Genomic DNA, 19,179 nt, shown 5'->3' on the forward strand with positions numbered 1-19,179 from the left:
TTCTTTGTCCTCCAAACACGACAAGTTGAGTTTTTACCAAAAAGTTATATTTTGGTTTCATCTGACATTCTCCCAATCTTCTTCTGGATCATCCAAATGCTCTCTAGCAAACTTCAGACAGGCCTGGACATGTCTGGCACTGCAGGATTTGAGTCCCTGGCGGCGTAGTGTGTTACTGATGGTAGGCTTTGTTACTTTGGTCCCAGCTCTCCGCAGGTCATTCACTAGGTTCCCCCATTTTTGCTCACCGTTCTTGTGATCATTTTGACCACACGGGTTGAGATCTTGCGTGGAGCCCCAGATCGAGGGAGATTATCAGTGGTCTTGTATGTCTTCCATTTGCTAATAATTGCTCCCACAGTTGATTTCTTCAAACCAAGCTGCTTACCTATTGCAGATTCAGTCTTCCCAGCCTGGTGCAGGTCTACAATTTTGTTTCTGGTGTCCTTTGACAGCTCACAATTGGTGGCTGACTAAATACATTTTTTGCCCCACTGTATGCATCAGCAACCACAGCTAATGAAGTCACTGAAACCCTTAACAGTTGCAGTCTGTTTTGGAATGTGTGGCCAGTAATAAACTGGTCCTGAACATCTAAAACTTAGAGCATTGTATTTGGTACAAATCATTCAATAAGTGCTAGACCTCAGATGAATCTGGTAATGAATGGTGTGGCTGTTGAACAAGTTGAGGAGACTAAATTACTTGGAGTTACCTTAGATCGTAAACTGTCATGGTCAAAACATATAGATTCAATGGGTGTAAAGATGGGGAGAGGTATAGCCGTAATAAAGAGATGCTCTGTTTTTTTTGACACTACACTCCAAAAACCTAGTTCTGCAGGATCTAGTTTTGTCTAATATTGATTATTGTCCAGTCGTGTGGTCCAGTGCTGCAAGGAAAGACCTAGTTAAACTGCAGTTGGCCCAGAACAGAGCGGCATGTTTTGCTCTTAATTGTAATCAGAGGGCTGATATAATACTATGCATGCCAGTCTCTCTTGGCTAAGAGTTGAGACTGACTGCCTCACTTCTTTTTATAAGAAACATTAATGTGTTGAAAATCCCAAATTGTTCGCATAGTCAACTTACACACAGCTCTGACACACACACTTATCCCACCAGACATGCCACCAGGGATCTTTTCATAGTCCCCAAATCCAGAATAAATTTAAGAAAGCGTACAGTATTATATCCTTATTGCATGAAACTTCCTTCCATCTCATATTGCTCAAATAAACAGCAGACCTGGTTTCAAAAAACAGATAAAGCAACACCTCGCGGCACAACGCCTCTCCCCTATTTGACCTAGAAGGTTTGTGTGTATTGATATGTAGGCTACGTGTGACTTTTTAAACATGTATGTAGTTCTGTCCTTTGATCTGTTCTTGTCTAATGATGTTCTGTATGCCATTCTGAAGTTTATGTTTCATGTTTTGTGTTGGACCCCAGGAAGAGTAGCTGCTGCTTTTGCAACAGCTAATGAGGATCCTAATAAAATACCAAAATCAGCATCTCTACCAGCAACTACCTACGGCATTTCAACTAGGCAGATTAGTCAATGGCTGCGGGTGGTAGAGACCTAGAAGTACTGAGGCAGCAGTAGATCTGCCATTAGGGAGAGGAGGGACCTCAGGCAGGAAGGACACAGAGGAGATGACTCCAGAGGAGAGAGGAACAGCGGGTATGATAATGTGATGCCCTTTTTGTCTAAGAGCTGTTTGAAAAGCCCACCTGAAATTGTACGGAGTGTACAAAACATTATGAACACCTGGTCTTTCCATGACATAGACTGACCAGATGAATCCAGGTGAGCGCTATGATCCCTTATTGAAGTCACTTGTTATATCCACTTCAAAATTAGTGTAGATAAATGGGAGGAGACCGGTTAAATAATGATTTTTAAACCTTGGGACAATTGAGACATGGATTGTGTATGTGTACCATTCAGAGGGTGAACGGGCAAGATTAAATATTTAAACACCTTTGAACGGGGTATGGTAGTAGGTGACAGGCGCACCGGTTTATGTCAAGAACTGCAACGCTGCTTGGTTTTTCCAAGCCTGTGTATCAAGAATGGTCCACCACCCAAAGGACATCCAGCCAACTTGACAACTTTGGGAAGCTCTCTTTTTCCTCATATCTTTCTCTTACTGCATCTCTTTCTCCAACTCCAGCTAACAACTAATGAGAGTGAATGCTACTGTGTACCATCCCTGTAGCATTAAAGGCCTAGTGCAGTCAAACACGTGATTTTCCTGTGTTTTATATACATTTCCAACCTCATAGGTTGGAATAATACTGTGAAAAAAATAAAATGATAATAAATGATGATGCCCTTTTAGTGTAAGAGTTGTTGGAAAAGGCTGCCTGAAATTTCAGCTTGTTTTGGTTGGCATGGAATTTAGGCCTGCCTGGTGACATCACCAGGCAGTAAATTAGTTAATAAACCACTAAGAAAGATTTCCAAACCTCTCTGCCAATAACAGCTAGTTTTCAGTTTTCCCCTCCCCACTCAGACTTCTCCCAGACAGTCCTAGCAAAATTCTTGCTTGAGAAATTGTCCTTTGCTAAGAAACTATTTTTGGTTCCTTTTGACCATTTTAAATCGGAAACAATAATATTAAAATGTACTTAATTGTCACCTTGTAAATGATTTGATAGAGAGAAAAAAAACCCAGCTGCATTGGACCGTGAATCACAGAAGAGGTAAGCGCTAACCACAGTGGTGCTAACGCTTGTTGAGAAACCCAATAATACAGTAATTACGAGACATTGCGGCTGCTGTGGCAGCGTTACGGAGCGACTGTAGTAATGTTGTCCTACTCACTCCATCTCCATGCTCAGCAGCTCCAGGAGAGCGGTGAAGACGCCCATGTCATACAGCAGGAACACGTTGTGGCGAGACCAGTGGATCACGTCTGCGTCCGTGTCACACTCGTCAAACACCCCTGGGGAACGCCACACGCAGGCTTCAACAGATGCTCACTCACCACACAACGCTCTCAACGGACTCTGAAGGACTCGACCATATATACTGTACATGTCCTCTGTTTCATGAGAAAATGTTGGTCAGAGAAATCGCACAGGAAATATTTAAGTATCCCCTTAATCTCTTAGACTCATGTCAAAATATGCTACATCCAAAGCAAATGATCTTGAAGTGTGCAGGGACGGTGATGATGATTACCCTGTGCCAGGTAGAGGATGGCCCGGGCCACCTTCAGCCTCTTGTCCCGGTCAGTGACCTCCAGAGCATCTAGTAGTCTCATCACATAGCCCTTCTGCTGCTCCTGACCCAGCTCAATCCACCTCCTCCCCCGCACTGCAGAGAGACAGGGACAGAGTGAGAGACCAGGTGAGTCGTGGTGACTTTGTGTGACCTTGTGACTCTGAGCTTGTACGTCTGTCGCTCTCTTATTCTCGCTCACTCCATCCATTCACTTACTTCTCCCATTCCCCCACTCTACCTAATTTCTCACTGTCTCTTTTCTTTGTCTGCTCTCTCCCCCTCTCTCCTTTTCACACGTGAAAAAGATTGGCTGGGATCAGCTCTGGTCATTAAACTTACACTGACCCAGGAGCAGCTAGTGGTCTGAGTCAACGTGACCTGGCTTCAGCTCACATGCATGGTCACAGCAGGCTATTTCAGCCCTGGCCAGGTATAGCAGTACACCCACTGATCACTGATCACCCACTGTGAACGCTCACTAAAGAGAAAAGAATGCCAGGATCCAACATCAAGGCAACAACACCTTTGACTTCTAGGCTATGAGCGATAGCCTAGAAGTGAAGAAGAGTGTAAAAGTGAAGTAGAGTCTATAAATAGGAATGTTTCTGACCTTTATTTTTTTTTACCTCAACTCTTGGGATTCTTGTAGGACATCATGATCAATGGAATTGAAATAGCTAGTCAGTTCCCCTCTTTTAGTAGACCTATTCTGACATGTAGTGCCTCCAGAAAGTATTCATACTTATTCCACACTTTGTTGTGTTACAGCCTGAATCCAAAATGTATTATATATATGGTCCTTCTGTAGCTCAGTTGGTAGAGCATGGCGCTTGTAACGCCAGGGTAGTGGGTTCGATTCCCGGGACCACCCATACGTAGAATGTATGCACACATGACTGTAAGTCGCTTTGGATAAAAGCGTCTGCTAAATTGCATATATTATTATTATTATATTATATCATTATTTTTACCCATCTACACACACTGCGTCATAGTGACAAAGTGAAAACATATTTTTTACATTTTGCAAACGTATCGAAAGTGAAATACAGAAATATCACATTTACATAAGTTTACATACCTGTGAGTCTTTCCGGGTAAGTCTCCAAGAGCTTTGCATACTTAGATTGTACAATATTTGCACCTAATTATTTATTTTTTATTTTTCAAGCTCTGTCATGTTGGTTGTTGATCATTGCAAGACAATCAGTCTTGCCATAGACTTTCAAGTTGCTTTAGGTCTAAACTGTAACAAGGCCACTCAGGGACATTCAAGGTCGTCTTGGTGACTAACTCCAGTATATTTGACCTTATGTTTTAGGTTATTGTCCTGCTGAACGGTGAATTCGCCTCCCAGTGTCCAGTGGAAAGTAGACAATCAAGTTTTACTCTGGGATTATTATTCCGTTTCTTTACACCCCCCAATAAAAAAAACTCTAGTCCTTGACAAGCATATCCATAACATGATGCAGCCACCACCACGCTAGAAAATATGAAGAGTGGTACTCAGTGATGTGTTCATCCATCCTCAGTTCTCTCTTATCACACAGCCTTTAATCTCTAACTGTCTTAAAGTTACCATTGGCCTCATGGTTAAATTCTTGAGTGGTTTCCTTCCTCTCCGGCAACTAAGTTAGGAAGGAGGCCTGTATTTTTGCAGACTGAGTGCATCATCCAAAGTGTAATTAATAACATCACCACGCTCAAAGGATTATTCAATGTCTGCTTTAAAAATATATATATATATATTTTACCAATAGGTGACCTTCTTGCGAGGCATTAGAAAACCTCCCTAGTCTTTGTGGTTGAATCTGTGTTTGAAATGCACTGCTGGGCCTGAAAGAACTTGTGGCATGTTAAGCAAATGTTTACTCCTGAACATATTTAGGCCATAATAAAAGGGTTGAATACTTGACTCAAGACATTTCAGCATTCCATTTTTAATTAATTTGTCCAAAAAAAGTCTAAAAACACAATTCCACTTTGACATGGCGTATTGTGTGTGGCAGAAAAAAATCAACTTTTAATCCATTTTAAATTCAGGCTGTAACACAACATTTGGAAAACGTGAGGGGGTGTGAATACTTGCTGAAAGCACTTTAACTGACAAAACTTCCCCTGTATAAAGTTCATCCCATGTAACTTTTAATGAACTGATAAGTGCTCTGATAATGGTCATTATGATAAAAGTGCGTGGAGAGTAGCGACGCAGAGGACATGGGTGCATAACAGATTTAGCAGTGATGGAAAGTGGCAGTCTGGCAGATGTGTTAAAACATTGATGAGGGGCCCCGTCACCGTTTGACATATTTTAAACCCAGATACAGAGAGACAGCACATCTCCTATCTCTCTCTGCAGCACAGACAGCCAGCCAAGCTTTCCACTGATCCGCCCATTCATTCCTATTGGCTTTAGGGAAACAGAGTAGGGAAGGACAAGACCTAGCCTAGCTCTCTTAAGTCATGTAATGTGCTGCAACAAAGTTGCCCTTTGTGGACCTGAATGTCTGGAGCTACACATTATGTATTATTACTCATTATGAACCTTCCTTACTCCGCTAACTTCCTAAGCGCAGTAAGTTCACAACCACATTTGACAGTACAGCAACGAACTGGGCAGAGTTTCAGCGAATATGAGAGGGGTTGAATGAGTATGGAGATTAGATCAGCAAAATGGACACGGTCCAATTCAGCCGGTCAATATGATTCACATTAGGAGATGAAATGGAATCGACCGGCTGTATAATAACAATGCTCATGATACGGAACAGTTGGTCACAGCAGTCGGCTACGGCTGTTTAGCTGTGGTATTGCAGCGCATAGATAAGGCAGCTCGGTTTGTCGTGGCGCTAAGAGAGACGGCGGCTGCAGAGCAGAGTTTGGCAAGATGTGTGTGTTCCTGTGTGTGTGTGTCCCCTACTCCCAAAACCTCTAGCTGAAAGTGTCAGGTTAGAACAAGCAATCAGACACACATACCACTGTGCAGAACAGTTCCTTCTCTCCCTCTGAACCACTCACAGAAAAAGCGAAACGTTACACCTGGGAGCGGTCAATTAATCAGCTCCCTCGACCCTCTATCCCTTCTCCCTCTTTCATCCCCTCTCTCTATCAGACTTTCTTTCCAAAGATGATTACCAGGGCGGGAATCCATTCCATTACACTTCTACATACGCTCTCTCTTTCTATCTATCCATCTCTCTCTCCGTAAACACTAGAATAACAGGCAAACACAGAGGGTATGCAAACATAGTGTGTTCAAGGTGAGTCAGAAAGCCGTTTGGCACACTCACTGCTTTAGAAAAAAAATGAACGCACACACAAATGATGACCGCCACTGACAGACAGGAAGGTAACAGTACCATGGCTCCTGAAATCCTCCTCAAAGTAGTCCCTGTTGAGGGCGAACTCGGGCTCCTCCGTGTAACTGTATATCTCTGTGGACAAACAGGAGAGACAGGGGAACCATCAGACAGACAGGATGACATATAGTACTGTACTGAAGGATTCAACAGAGGTCATGAAAGACATCACGGGGTATACTGTAGTGGAAGCCCTGTATGGCTCAGTCGGTAAAGCATGGCACTTACAGTGCAGGGATGGTGGGTTTGATTCCTGGGACGCAATGTGACTAGGTCGCTTTGGATAAAAGTATCTGCTAAATTGCATATATTATAATTTATGGGCTCCCGAGTGGTGCAGCGGTCTAAGGCACTGCATCTCAGTGCAAGAGGTGTCACTACAGTCCCTGGTTAGAATCCAGGCTGTATCACATACGGCCGTGATTGGGAGTCGCATAGGGCGGCGCACAATTGGCCCAGCATCGTCCAGGTTTGGCCAGGGTAGGCGGTCTTTGTAATTAAGAATTTGTTCTTAACAGACTTGCCTAGTTAATTAAAAGGTTAAATCAAAAATTAAAATAAATAGAAACCAACTGTTTCATTAAGTCCCTCTCATTAAAAAAAAACATTTTGGCTCTCAGTTATCCTTTCTGTAGAGTGTTTTTATTAGATTCATGACATCACTGACTAATCCTTCTTCAGCGAGTATACAGTAGTTAAATGTCAACAGTCACTGCAGCCTGAGGAACAGTCACAAGAGAGCAACTGTAGTGTTTGTGTAAGCTAATGTCTCAGCGGGACTAGCTACCTAACCAAAGCAGCTGCATTCAACAACGGAAAACTATGATCTTGCATTAAATCAAATGTAGCTGCTGACAGTGCAACACTGTACTACACTACACAGTAGCACATTTTGTTGCAGTGACTAGCTTCTGGTTATGAACAGAACATGAAGACAGAGCATATCCCTTGTGGGTATACTTGAACAGCAGTGATCACCAATTCTCCTGGAAAGCTACAGTGGTAGCCTTGCGCGGTTTTGCTCCAGCAACTGTCTCAACTAAACAACTGGACTTGACAATTAGTTGAATAAGGTGTTTTGCAGTTGGAACAAAAGCCCGCCCGGTAGCTGCCCAGGGTCTATGGTTGGTGACCGCTGGGTTAGGGTTTAAAGACCTTACCTGAGAGTTCAGTGGTCAGGCTGTCTGTGTCCCCATACTCAAACTCCAGGTTAGGGGACTCCATGGAGCTCTGAAAACAGAAAAACAACACTGAAGTCTAGGCAGAACCGCGAAGGGAAATGAAGGCACACTAACACGCACAAAGCATACATCCGTGGTTATAATTCCTTTACAACCACAGAAAGCACACAGTTCAGGTTCTTCCACTCACTGTTCTTCCTTCTCGGATGGGTAAGCACATTCGTTGAGCTTTCTTTTCCGCATGGCTATGCAAATGCAGGGCAACAGTCGGAGTGGAAAAACTGAACGAGAGGGACGCAGGAGTCAACATGCCCTAGATGTCAGAGTGGGTTAACGTACGTATCCAGTTAAGGGTCTTTGATGACGCTCTGACATTAGCCTCACCCCATGATTACTGCTTGCCCTCTGGGCGTTTTACTACAGGATCCCATGGTACACACACGCCTAGAGAGATACATACTCAAACACAGTACGTACACACACACACACACACAGCATGGCGCGGATAAGGACAGAGGACCGAGCCCACCTCTGTTAGCCGTCATGGTTACTAAAAGCATTATTTTCCCAGGTCGGAGACAGACTGATACAGTATGCACGATCTCACCAGTTATCAAAGCACCGCAGAACAACAACATTCACATACTGCTAGCCAATACAAAAGGCCGTAGCACTTGGACAGAGACAGACCAGACTTTGAAATAGGTTAAGGACAGCCGTTAGTCAGCCTGGAGTGAGTGTCTCAGCGGCAATTTAGCGAGAGAGAATTACAGCTAATCACGGTCCTTAAATGGCATGTGTCAGTGGCGGAGCCGTTGCTGGAGGGCGAGGACTGTCTGTAGTTGTTTTTCCATGCAGCCTACCACAGAAGGGCAGCAAATGTCAGGGATAGGCGAACATCTGTAATTCATTGGAATCTGAAGCACCCAAAAGCCTCAGAAAATGTCTGTCAGATTAGGTTGAGATTCAATAGGAGCGATTGAAAATGTAAGAATCGTTTGGCCTAATGACTTGTTCATTTAAAATACATTGGGCCCAGATTCAACTCCAGATGGAGACTTGTTGTGTATTATGAGGTGGTTTTTAGTTCCAAACACCATCAGTGCTAAGACGTACTAGAGCGACAAAGTCAGCAAAAAAAAGAAACTGCCTCACTGTCAACTGCGTTTATTTTCAGAAAAGTTAACATGCGTAAATATTTGTATGAACATAACAATATTCAACAACTGAGACATAAACTGAACAAGGTCCACAGACATGTGGCTAACAGAAATGGAATAATGTGTCCCTGAACAAAGGGGGGTCAAAATCAAACAGTAACAGTCAGTATCTGGTGTGGCCACCAGCTGCATTAAGTACTGCAATGCATCTCCTCCTCATGGACTGCACCAGATTTGCCAGTTCTTGCTGTGAGATGTTACCCCACTCTTCCACCAAGGCACCTGCAAGTTCCCAGACATTTCTGGGGGGAATGGCCCTAGCCCTCACCCTCCGATCCGATCCAACAGGTCTCAAACGTGCTCAATGGGATTGAGATCCAGGATCTTTGCTGGCCATGGCAGAACACTGACATTCCGGTCTTGCAGAAAATCCCACACAGAACAAGCAGTATGGCTGGTGGAATTGTCATGCTGGAGGGTCATGTCAGGAGCCTGCAGGAAGGAGCCTGCAGGAAGGTTACCACACGAGGGAGGAGGATGTCTTCCATGTAATGCACAGCGTTGAGATTGCCTGCAATGGCTACAAGCATCGTCCGATGATGCTGTGACACACCGCCCCAGACCATGACGGACCCTCCACCTTGATCCCGCTCCAGAGTTCAGGCCTCGGTGTAACGCTCATTCCTTTGACGATAAACGCGAATCCAACCATCACCCTTGGTGAGACAAAACTGCGACTCATCAGTTAAGAGCACTTTTTGCCAGTCCTGTCTGGTTCAGTGATCATGGGGTTTGTGCCCATAGGCGATGTTGTTGCTGGTTATATCTGGTCAGGACCTGCCTTACAACAGGCCTACAAGCCCTCAGTCCAGCCTCTCTCAGCCTATTGCGGACAGTCTGATGGAGGGATTGTGCGTTCCTGATGTAACTCGGCAGTTATTGCCTTACTGTACCTGTCCTGCAGGTGTGATGTTCGGATGTACCAATCCTGTGCAGGTGTTGTTACACGTGGTCTGCCACTGCGAGGATGATCAGCTGTCCGTCCTGCCTCCCTGTAGCGCTGTCTTAGGCGCCTCACAGTACGGACATTGCAATTCATTGCCCTGGCCATATCTGCAGTCCTCATGCCTCCTTGCAGCATGCCTAAGGCACATTCACACAGATGAACAAGGACCCTGGGCACCTTTCTTTTGGTGTTTTTCAGAGTCAGTAGAAAGACCTCTTTAGTGTCCTAAGTTTTCATAACTGAACTTAATTGTCTACAGTCTGTAAGCTGTTAGTGTCTTAACCATTCTACAGGTGCACGTTCATTCATTGTTTATGGTTCATTGAACAAGCATGGGAAATAGTGTTAAAACCCTTTACAATGAAAGTCTGAAGTTATTTGGATTTTTACAAATTATCGTTGAAAGACAGGGTCCTGAAAAAGGTATGTTTCTTTTTTTGCTGAGTTTACATGTGATATGAGTAATATAAGATATGTAAACATTATTAAAGTGGCATTATTTAAAGTGGCATTGTTTAAAGTGACTAGTGATCCATTTATTAGTGTCCAGTGATTGGGTAACAATGTCCACAGCAGCCTCTCGGAGTTAATGATTTCTGTTTAGCATTCTGATGGCCTTGAGAGAAGCTGTTTTTCAATCTCTCGGTCTCAGCTTTGATGCACCTGTACTGACCCCCCTTCTGGATGATAGAAGGGTGAACAGGCAGTGGCTCGGGTGGTTGTTGTCCTTGATGAGCTTTTTGGCCTTCCTGTGACATCGGGTGTTGTAGGTGTCATGGAAGGCAGGTAGTTTGCCCCCGCAGATGCGTTGTGCAGACCGCACCACCCTCTGGAGCCTTGTGTTTGAGAGCGGTGCAGTTGCCGTACCAGGCTGTGATACAGCCCGGCAGGATGCTCTCAATTGTGCATCTGTAAAAGTTTGTCCGGGTTTTGGGTGACAAACCAAATTTTGAGTTTGAAGAGGCGGTGTTGCGCCTTCTTCACCACAGTGTCTGTGTGGGTGGACCATTTCAATTTGTCTGTGATGTGTACGCAGAGGAAGTTAAAACTTTCCAACTTCTCCACTGCTGTCCCTTCGATGTGGATAGGGGGGTGCTCCCTCTGCTGTTTCCTGAAGTCCACAATCATCTCCTTTTGTTGACGTTGAGTGAGAGGTTGTTTTCCTGACACCACACTCGAGTGCCCTCACCCACCTGTAGGCTGTCTCATCATCGTTGGTGTTCAGGCCCTTCACTGTTGTGTCGTCTGCAAACTTGATTATTGAGTTGGATGCCTGCATGGCCACGCAGTCGTGGGTAACAAGGAGTACAGGAGAGGGCTGAACACACACCCTTGTGGGGCCCCAGTGTTGCGAAGTAGAGATGTTGTTTCCTACCTTCATCACCTGGTGGCAGCCCATCAGAAGGTCCAGGACCCAGATGCACAAGGCGTGGTTGAGACCCAGGGCCTCCTGCTTGATGATGAGCTTGGAGGTTGGAGGCTTGGAGGCTTGATGCCTTGATAAGCTCCTTTCCTGAGGACGGCTCACCTCTCACAGTTCTGGGCGACTTTAACCTCCCCACGTCTACCTTTGACTCATTCCTCTCTGCCTCCTTCTTTCCACTCCTCTCCTCTTTTGACCTCACCCTCTCACCTTCCCCCCCTACTCACAAGGCAGGCAATACGCTTGACCTCATCTTTACTAGATGCTGTTCTTCCACTAACCTCATTGCAACTCCCCTCCAAGTCTCCGACCACTACCTTGTATCCTTTTCCCTCTCGCTCTCATCCAACACTTCCCACACTGCCCCTACTCGGATGGTATCGCGCCGTCCCAACCTTCGCTCTCTCTCCCCCGCTACTCTCTCCTCTTCCATCCTATCATCTCTTCCCTCTGCTCAAACTTTCTCCAACCTATCTCCTGATTCTGCCTCCTCAACCCTCCTCTCCTCCCTTACTGCATCCTTTGACTCCCTATGTCCCCTATCCTCCAGGCCGGCTCGGTCCTCCCCTCCCGCTCCGTGGCTCGACAACTCCTTGCGAGCTCACAGAACAGGGCTCCGGGCAGCCGAGCGGAAATGGAGGAAAACTCGCCTCCCTGCGGACCTGACATCCTCCTCTCTACATTTTCCTCCTCTGTCTCTGCTGCTAAAGCCACTTTCTACCATTCTAAATTCCAAGCATCTGCCTCTAACCCTAGGAAGCTCTTTGCCACCTTCTCCTCCCTCCTGAATCCTCCCCCCCCCTCCTCCCTCTCTGCAGATGACTTCGTCAACCATTTTGAAAAGAAGGTCGACGACATCCGATCCTCGTTTGCTAAGTCAAACGACACCGCTGGTTCTGCTCACACTGCCCTACCCTATGCTCTGACCTCTTTCTCCCCTCTCTCTCCAGATGAAATCTCGCGTCTTGTGACGGCCGGCCGCCCAACAACCTGCCCGCTTGACCCTATCCCCTCCTCTCTTCTCCAGACCATTTCCGGAGACCTTCTCCCTTACCTCACCTCGCTCATCAACTCATCCCTGACCGCTGGCTACGTCCCTCCAGTCTTCAAGAGAGCGAGAGTTGCACCCCTTCTGAAAAAACCTACACTCGATCCCTCCGATGTCAACAACTACAGACCAGTATCCCTTCTCTCTTTTCTCTCCAAAACTCTTGAGCGTGCCGTCCTTGGCCAGCTCTACCGCTATCTCTCTCAGAATGACCTTCTTGATCCAAATCAGTCAGGTTTCAAGACTAGTCATTCAACTGAGACTGCTCTTCTCTGTATCACGGAGGCGCTCCGCACTGCTAAAGCTAACTCTCTCTCCTCTGCTCTCATCCTTCTAGACCTATCGGCTGCCTTCGATACTGTGAACCATCAGATCCTCCTCTCCACCCTCTCCGAGTTGGGCATCTCCGGCGCGGCCCACGCTTGGATTGCGTCCTACCTGACAGGTCGCTCCTACCAGGTGGCGTGGCGAGAATCTGTCTCCTCACCACGCGCTCTCACCACTGGTGTCCCCCAGGGCTCTGTTCTAGGCCCTCTCTTATTCTCGCTATACACCAAGTCACTTGGCTCTGTCATAACCTCACATGGTCTCTCCTATCATTGCTATGCAGACGACACACAATTAATCTTCTCCTTTCCCCCTTCTGATGACCAGGTGGCGAATCGCATCTCTGCATGTCTGGCAGACATATCAGTGTGGATGACGGATCACCACCTCAAGCTGAACCTCAGCAAGACGGAGCTCCTCTTCCTCCCGGGGAAGGACTGCCCGTTCCATGATCTCGCCATCACGGTTGACAACTCCATTGTGTCCTCCTCCCAGAGCGCTAAGAACCTTGGCGTGATCCTGGACAACACCCTGACGTTCTCAACTAACATCAAGGCGGTGTCCCGTTCCTGTAGGTTCATGCTCTACAACATCCGCAGAGTACGACCCTGCCTCACACAGGAAGCGGCGCAGGTCCTAATCCAGGCACTTGTCATCTCCCGTCTTGATTACTGCAACTCGCTGTTGGCTGGGCTCCCTGCCTGTGCCATTAAACCCCTACAACTCATCCAGAACGCCGCAGCCCGTCTGGTGTTCAACCTTCCCAAGTTCTCTCACGTCACCCCGCTCCTCCGCTCTCTCCACTGGCTTCCAGTTGAAGCTCGCATCCGCTACAAGACCATGGTGCTTGCCTACGGAGCTGTGAGGGGAACGGCACCTCAGTACCTCCAGGCTCTGATCAGGCCCTACACCCAAACAAGGGCACTGCGTTCATCCACCTCTGGCCTGCTCGCCTCCGTACCACTGAGGAAGTACAGTTCCCGCTCAGCCCAGTCAAAACTGTTCGCTGCTCTGGCCCCCCAATGGTGGAACAAACTCCCTCACGACGCCAGGACAGCGGAGTCAATCACCACCTTCCGGAGACACCTGAAACCCCACCTCTTCAAGGAATACCTAGGATAGGGTAAGTAAGGGTAAGTAATCCTTCTCACCCCCCCCCCAAAAAAAAGATTTAGATGCAAGTGGCTGTTCCACTGGATGTCATAAGGTGTATGCACCAATTTGTAAGTCGCTCTGGATAAGAGCGTCTGCTAAATGACTTAAATGTAATGTAAATGTACTATGGTGTTGAATGCTGAGCTGTAGTCAATAAACAGCATTCTTACATAGGTATTCTTTTTGTCCAGATGGGATAGGGCAGTGTGCAGTGTGATTGCGTCATCTGTGGACCTGTTGGAGCGGTATGCAAACTGAAGTGGGTCTAGGGTGGCTGGTAAGATGGAGGTGATATTCCTTGACTTGCCTCTCAAAGCACTTCATGATGACAGAAGTGAGTGCTAAGGGGTGTTAGTCATTTAGTTCAGTTATCTTTGCCTTCTTGGGTACAGGAACAATGGTAGCCATCTTGAAGCAGTCGGGGACGCAGTCTGGGATAGGGAGCGATTGAATATGTCTGTAAACACACCAGCCAGCTGGTCTGCGCATGCTCTGAGGACATGGCTCGGGGTGCAGTCTGGGCCAGCAGCCTTGCGAGGGTTAACAAGTTTAAATATTTTACTCATGTCAGCCACTGAGAAGGAGAGGGGTGGGGACCACCGTTTTTGTTAGTGAGCCGCAACGGTGGCACTGTATTATCCTCAAATGGGCAAATAAGGTGTTTAGCTTGTCTTGAAGCAAGACATCGGTGTCCGTGACATGGCCGTTTTTGTTTTTCTAGTCCGTGATTTCCTGTAGACCGTGCCACATACGTCTCGTGTCTGAGCCGTTGAATTGCGACTCCACCTTGTCCCTGTACCGGCATTTTGCTTGTTTGAGTGCCTTGCGGAGGGAATAACTACACTGTATATTCAGCCATATTTCCAGATCTCTTTCCATGGTTAAATGCTGTGAATCGCACTTTCAGTATTGCGCGTGTGAAGGAAAAGCAGCCAACAAGTTCTCAGCATGTGGGAACTCCTTCAAGACTGTTGGAAAAGAATTCCTCATGAAGCTGGTTGAGAGAATGCCAAGAGTGTGCAAACCTGTCAAGAAGGGTGGCTACTTTGAAGAATCTAAAATCTATTTTTATTTCTTTAAACCTGTTTGGGTTACTACATAATTCCATATATGTTATTTCACATATTTTATATCCTGCCTGTTTGGCACTGTCCGGGGGTATCGTCAGCCACAGTGTCTCCCGACCCCTCCTGTCTCAGCCTCCAGTATTTATGCTGCAATAGTTTATGTCTCTCGGAGGACCTGGGCCCTAGGACCATGCCCATGCCTCAGGACTACCTGGCCTGATGACTCCTTGCTGTCACCAGTCCACCAGGTCATGCTGCTGCTCCAGTTTCAACTGTTCTGCCTGCGGCTATGGAACCCTGACCTGTTCAATGGACATGCTACCTGTCCCAGACCTGCTGTTTTCAACTCTCTAGAGACAGCAGGAGCGGTAGAGATACTCTGAATGATCGGCTATGAAAAGCCAACTGACATTTTCTCCTGAGGTGCTGACCTGTTGCACCCTCTACAACCACTGATTATTATTATTATTATTAGACCCTGCTGGTCATCAATGAACATTTGAACATCTTGGCCATGTTCTATTATAATCTCCACCTGGCATAGCCAGAAGAGGACTGGCCACCCCTCATAGCCTGGTTCCTCTCTAGGTATCTTCCTAGGTTCTGGCCTTTCTAGGGAGTTTTTCCTAGCCACCGTGCTTCTACACCTGCATTGCTTGCGGTTTGTGGTTTTAGGTTGGGTTTCTCTACAGCACTTTGTGACATCAGCTGATGTAAGAAGGGCTTTATAAAAACATTTGATAGATTTTTATGTCTTCACTTTTATTCTACAATGTAGAAAATAGTGAGAATAAAGAAAGACCATTGAATGAGTAGGTGTATTCACATTTTTGACTGGTACTGTACAGATGACCCTAATTACCTTGACTAACCCCGCTCAATGACTCTGTACCGGTACCCCTTGTATATAGCCTCGTTACTGTTATTTTATTGTTGCTCGTAATTTTTTTATTTTCTTATTTTTTTATGTATTTTTTAAAAACTTCAGTTCATTTTAGTAAATACTTTCTTAAAATTGCATTGTAAGGGCTTGTAAGTAAGCATTTCACTGTAAGGTGCATGTGACAAATAACATTTTATTTTATTTGATTAGAAACCACATCTTAATTTCAGCTCACAATTGCTTGATTGGGATAATAATTGAACACAGGCATGTCTGATTGGCTTAGTCCCCCTGCAGATGAGATGAGAGGATGCCAGAAGGTTGTGTCTGTTGCACAGGAAACTAAGGTTGGTGTCGTTATTGCTCTCAATAGAGCTCTTTCATGTTTGTTTGAAGGAGAGTGGGGAATTTGGTGTCTCTCACTCAGCTACCCGTGGGCATCAACAAATCTCTCTCTCCCCCACCAGCTTGCTATGAACACTAACCTTCCTTCCACACTGGCACAGTGAACCCTGCGCTCCACCGTCGGTGTGTGCAAACACTGGGCATCCCATCAAAATCACCCACCAGCCCCCATCCCCCCTCTTCTCATATAAGCATATGTTAAAAATAACCTATGACCGAAGCCAGCCAGCCAAGCCAATGGGCCAATGCAACAATCAACTCTAACACAGATCACATGAGGAATAGCCTGGACAAAGCAATAGAATTAAGTGGGATGATCATATCTCATATCGACTATGATGACTTTGGCGTGCATTGTGTGGCTTGAGCACTGAATGTAGTCTTAGATACTTGACTTCACCGAGTTCTGTTTACAGATGAATTAGTCTGCTTTAAAAGAAGCCAACTGGATCCTTCTTTAGATTTCACCAGTGTGGAGATGAGGTTTCATGCATTTATTTCATGCCCATCAACCATCATTGAAACCCCCCACCTCTGTCCTGGAAAGCTTGAGGCTGGAGGGGAAATATGCTCTAATTCCTTTTTTGTATCATTCCCCCCCACCATATAATATGCCCAACAAACACGATCCAGGATATGATTGGTGTGATTTCACTGGATAGATGTAGGCTAGCAACCTAGTCTGGATCTGGGTTACACTGCCAAGACATGAATCCAAAATGCAATTGATTTGTTTTCATTTTTAATGGCTGAATGAATTATTTATTAGAACAACTATATGCTGTATCCTAGAGGTATGGAGCATAATGTCAAGCATGTTTACTTGAAAGCAAGCATATAATTAGAGAAACATTTTGAAAACCTATTAGTGTGTGTGGTCCTTCTGTAGCTCAGTTGGTAGAGCATGGCGCTTGTAACGCCAGGGTAGTGGGTTCGATTCCCGGGACCACCCATACGTAGAATGTATGCACACATTACTGTAAGTCGCTTTGGATAAAAGCGTCTGCGAAATGGCATATATTATTATATATTATTGAAAAAAAAATCAAATTACATCTTAATATGTAATAATTGAGAAACTAGCTAATAGCCTATGCCTTATTCTATCAATTTCAAATCCACTCTTCTGCACTGACAAATAAATGCAATTTAAAAATGTAATTGATTCACACTGGAATATCTACATATAGGCTGCTGCCCGAGCATATGGGACAAATAAGTACACACCGAATGATTTCTTCTTCTTATTATTATTCTTATATCCCCAACATCATTACTGTGTACATAAACCTACTGTATATTTGCCAATCTGACACTGGTCTACGATGCCATGCACAAATACACAGGCAGCAGCTGCAAGAGAAGATTCGACCACAAAACGTCCTGGACATTGACAGTCACATTAGCTACCTGTATTTGCCACGTTCAGAATTAACCATAAACTTACGGTATTTATAGCATCCACTTGCTCGGTCACCAAAATAACAACCTGGGCTGCATGCTTTCAAAAGCGGCTCTGTGGCAAAGGGGCATTTAAAGCTCCCCAGCAACAACAAACCACACGGACGTGGACCCCTCTACACTGGCTCAACGAATAGCTTACAAACTGGCTTTACCTCCCAATCCTTCAGCAGATTCACGAACACATATCTCCCATTCGGCAGAGGCCTTTTGTTTGTTGCAGTTATATGTTAATATAATTAATGATAGGTACCTCCATTTCGTCTGCCTGCATCTTTCTGTGTTGGTTGGTTCACTTTTTCTGCAGCTTGTGCATTCCGGTAAGGTTCGAGCCTGACAAACTGTAACAGATTTCAGTTTATTCCAAGTTCAGGAAACCCGTCCCCGTTAGTGTGATTGGTTGACTGGACGTCAGAGAGGGCGGGGTTAAACTTCTACTGTAAATGGTGACAGGCGGGTTGGTCTTACCCGCGAGTGAATGAGTCGAGTTGAGGATCTTCGAATGCGGTCAATTAATTGGTGCTGATGCTGAGTGTTCCATAATGGCACCTACATTAGAAACATTGTTCGTTTCGGTGGATTTCAAAGAAACATTTGCTATTATAGCTTAGTATTGATAGGCTATTCAATTGTAACTATGTGCCTGAATATAACCATAACGTGTTCACACAGCTGTTAAATCCATCTTGTTCTGTCAGAATGACTGGATTGTGTAAAGATTATCTGTCATATCCTGATATCCTCCACACCTTTGTCAGAGTGGGCCTTTCAATCAATCCAAGACCCGAGACAAGACACAAAACCTATGAGTCAATAAAATGATTTTATATCAGCCTAGTAACAAACCTGATTAAATGAATCAAGAGCTTGATGACCATTTGATGAATCGGGTATGTTATTACTGGGCCAGAACAAAAGCCTGCTTGCAGGATCATGATTGAAGAACACAACTCCAGAGGGAATTTAATATTCCCCCCCCAAACATCCATCCCTTGAGGCAGGCCGCCACATTGAGTGGTGGTAATGTAAGGGTCTGGAGAGGGGTGACGACAGACCAGACCTAGACCACTCCACGGTCATTCTCATCCCACCACCGCTAGTGACCTGAGTGAATTATTGATTAGTGACTGTAGCAGGGGGCTGCTTGATGTAGATTGCCCCCCTCCATAACAACCCCCCTGACTGAGAAAAGCACTTAACGTGATCTGATTGGAGTGTACAGTTTGAGAGCGCAAAGGTCATATCTGTTTCACGTGCGTGAACTTGACACATGGTGGCTGGTTGAGTGCGAGGGTGTTTATACTGTATGCAGGGATTTATTGATGAAGAACACTGGTCAAAACAAACATGATTATGTGAAATGCACCTGTGTTAATGTCATTCTTTTGAGGCCACCTTCATTGGGTTACTATTTCCTCTTTCTTATTAGCACCTTTTTAAACTCTGCATGGTTGGGAAAGAGCTCATACGTAA

At 45.5% G+C, this 19,179-nt stretch overlaps 1 protein-coding gene across 3 annotated transcripts in view; it reads right to left on the minus strand.

Moving 5' to 3' along the window:
* Positions 1 to 18,100, minus strand: part of LOC118392315 (striatin-interacting protein 1 homolog) — a 38,854-nt gene extending 20,754 nt beyond the window's left edge. The window contains exons 1-5 of one of the 3 annotated variants that reach the window (XM_035784183.2): positions 17,960 to 18,100; positions 7,751 to 7,820; positions 6,591 to 6,665; positions 3,190 to 3,324; positions 2,830 to 2,950 (exon numbers count right to left, since the gene is read on the minus strand). In XM_035784183.2, the coding sequence (XP_035640076.1) occupies positions 2,830 to 2,950; positions 3,190 to 3,324; positions 6,591 to 6,665; positions 7,751 to 7,820; positions 17,960 to 17,980 (422 nt within the window). In that variant the 5' untranslated portion in view covers positions 17,981 to 18,100. Of the gene's footprint in view, positions 1 to 2,829; positions 2,951 to 3,189; positions 3,325 to 6,590; positions 6,666 to 7,750; positions 7,821 to 7,961; positions 8,118 to 17,959 lie in introns of those variants that run through there. The other 2 variants (XM_035784181.2, XM_035784182.2) reach the window with 2 other exon arrangements.
* Between the last annotated feature and the right edge of the window lie 1,079 nt (positions 18,101 to 19,179).

Source organism: Oncorhynchus keta, chromosome 13 (assembly GCF_023373465.1).
Source record: "Oncorhynchus keta strain PuntledgeMale-10-30-2019 chromosome 13, Oket_V2, whole genome shotgun sequence".
Lineage (NCBI taxonomy): Eukaryota > Metazoa > Chordata > Actinopteri > Salmoniformes > Salmonidae > Oncorhynchus > Oncorhynchus keta.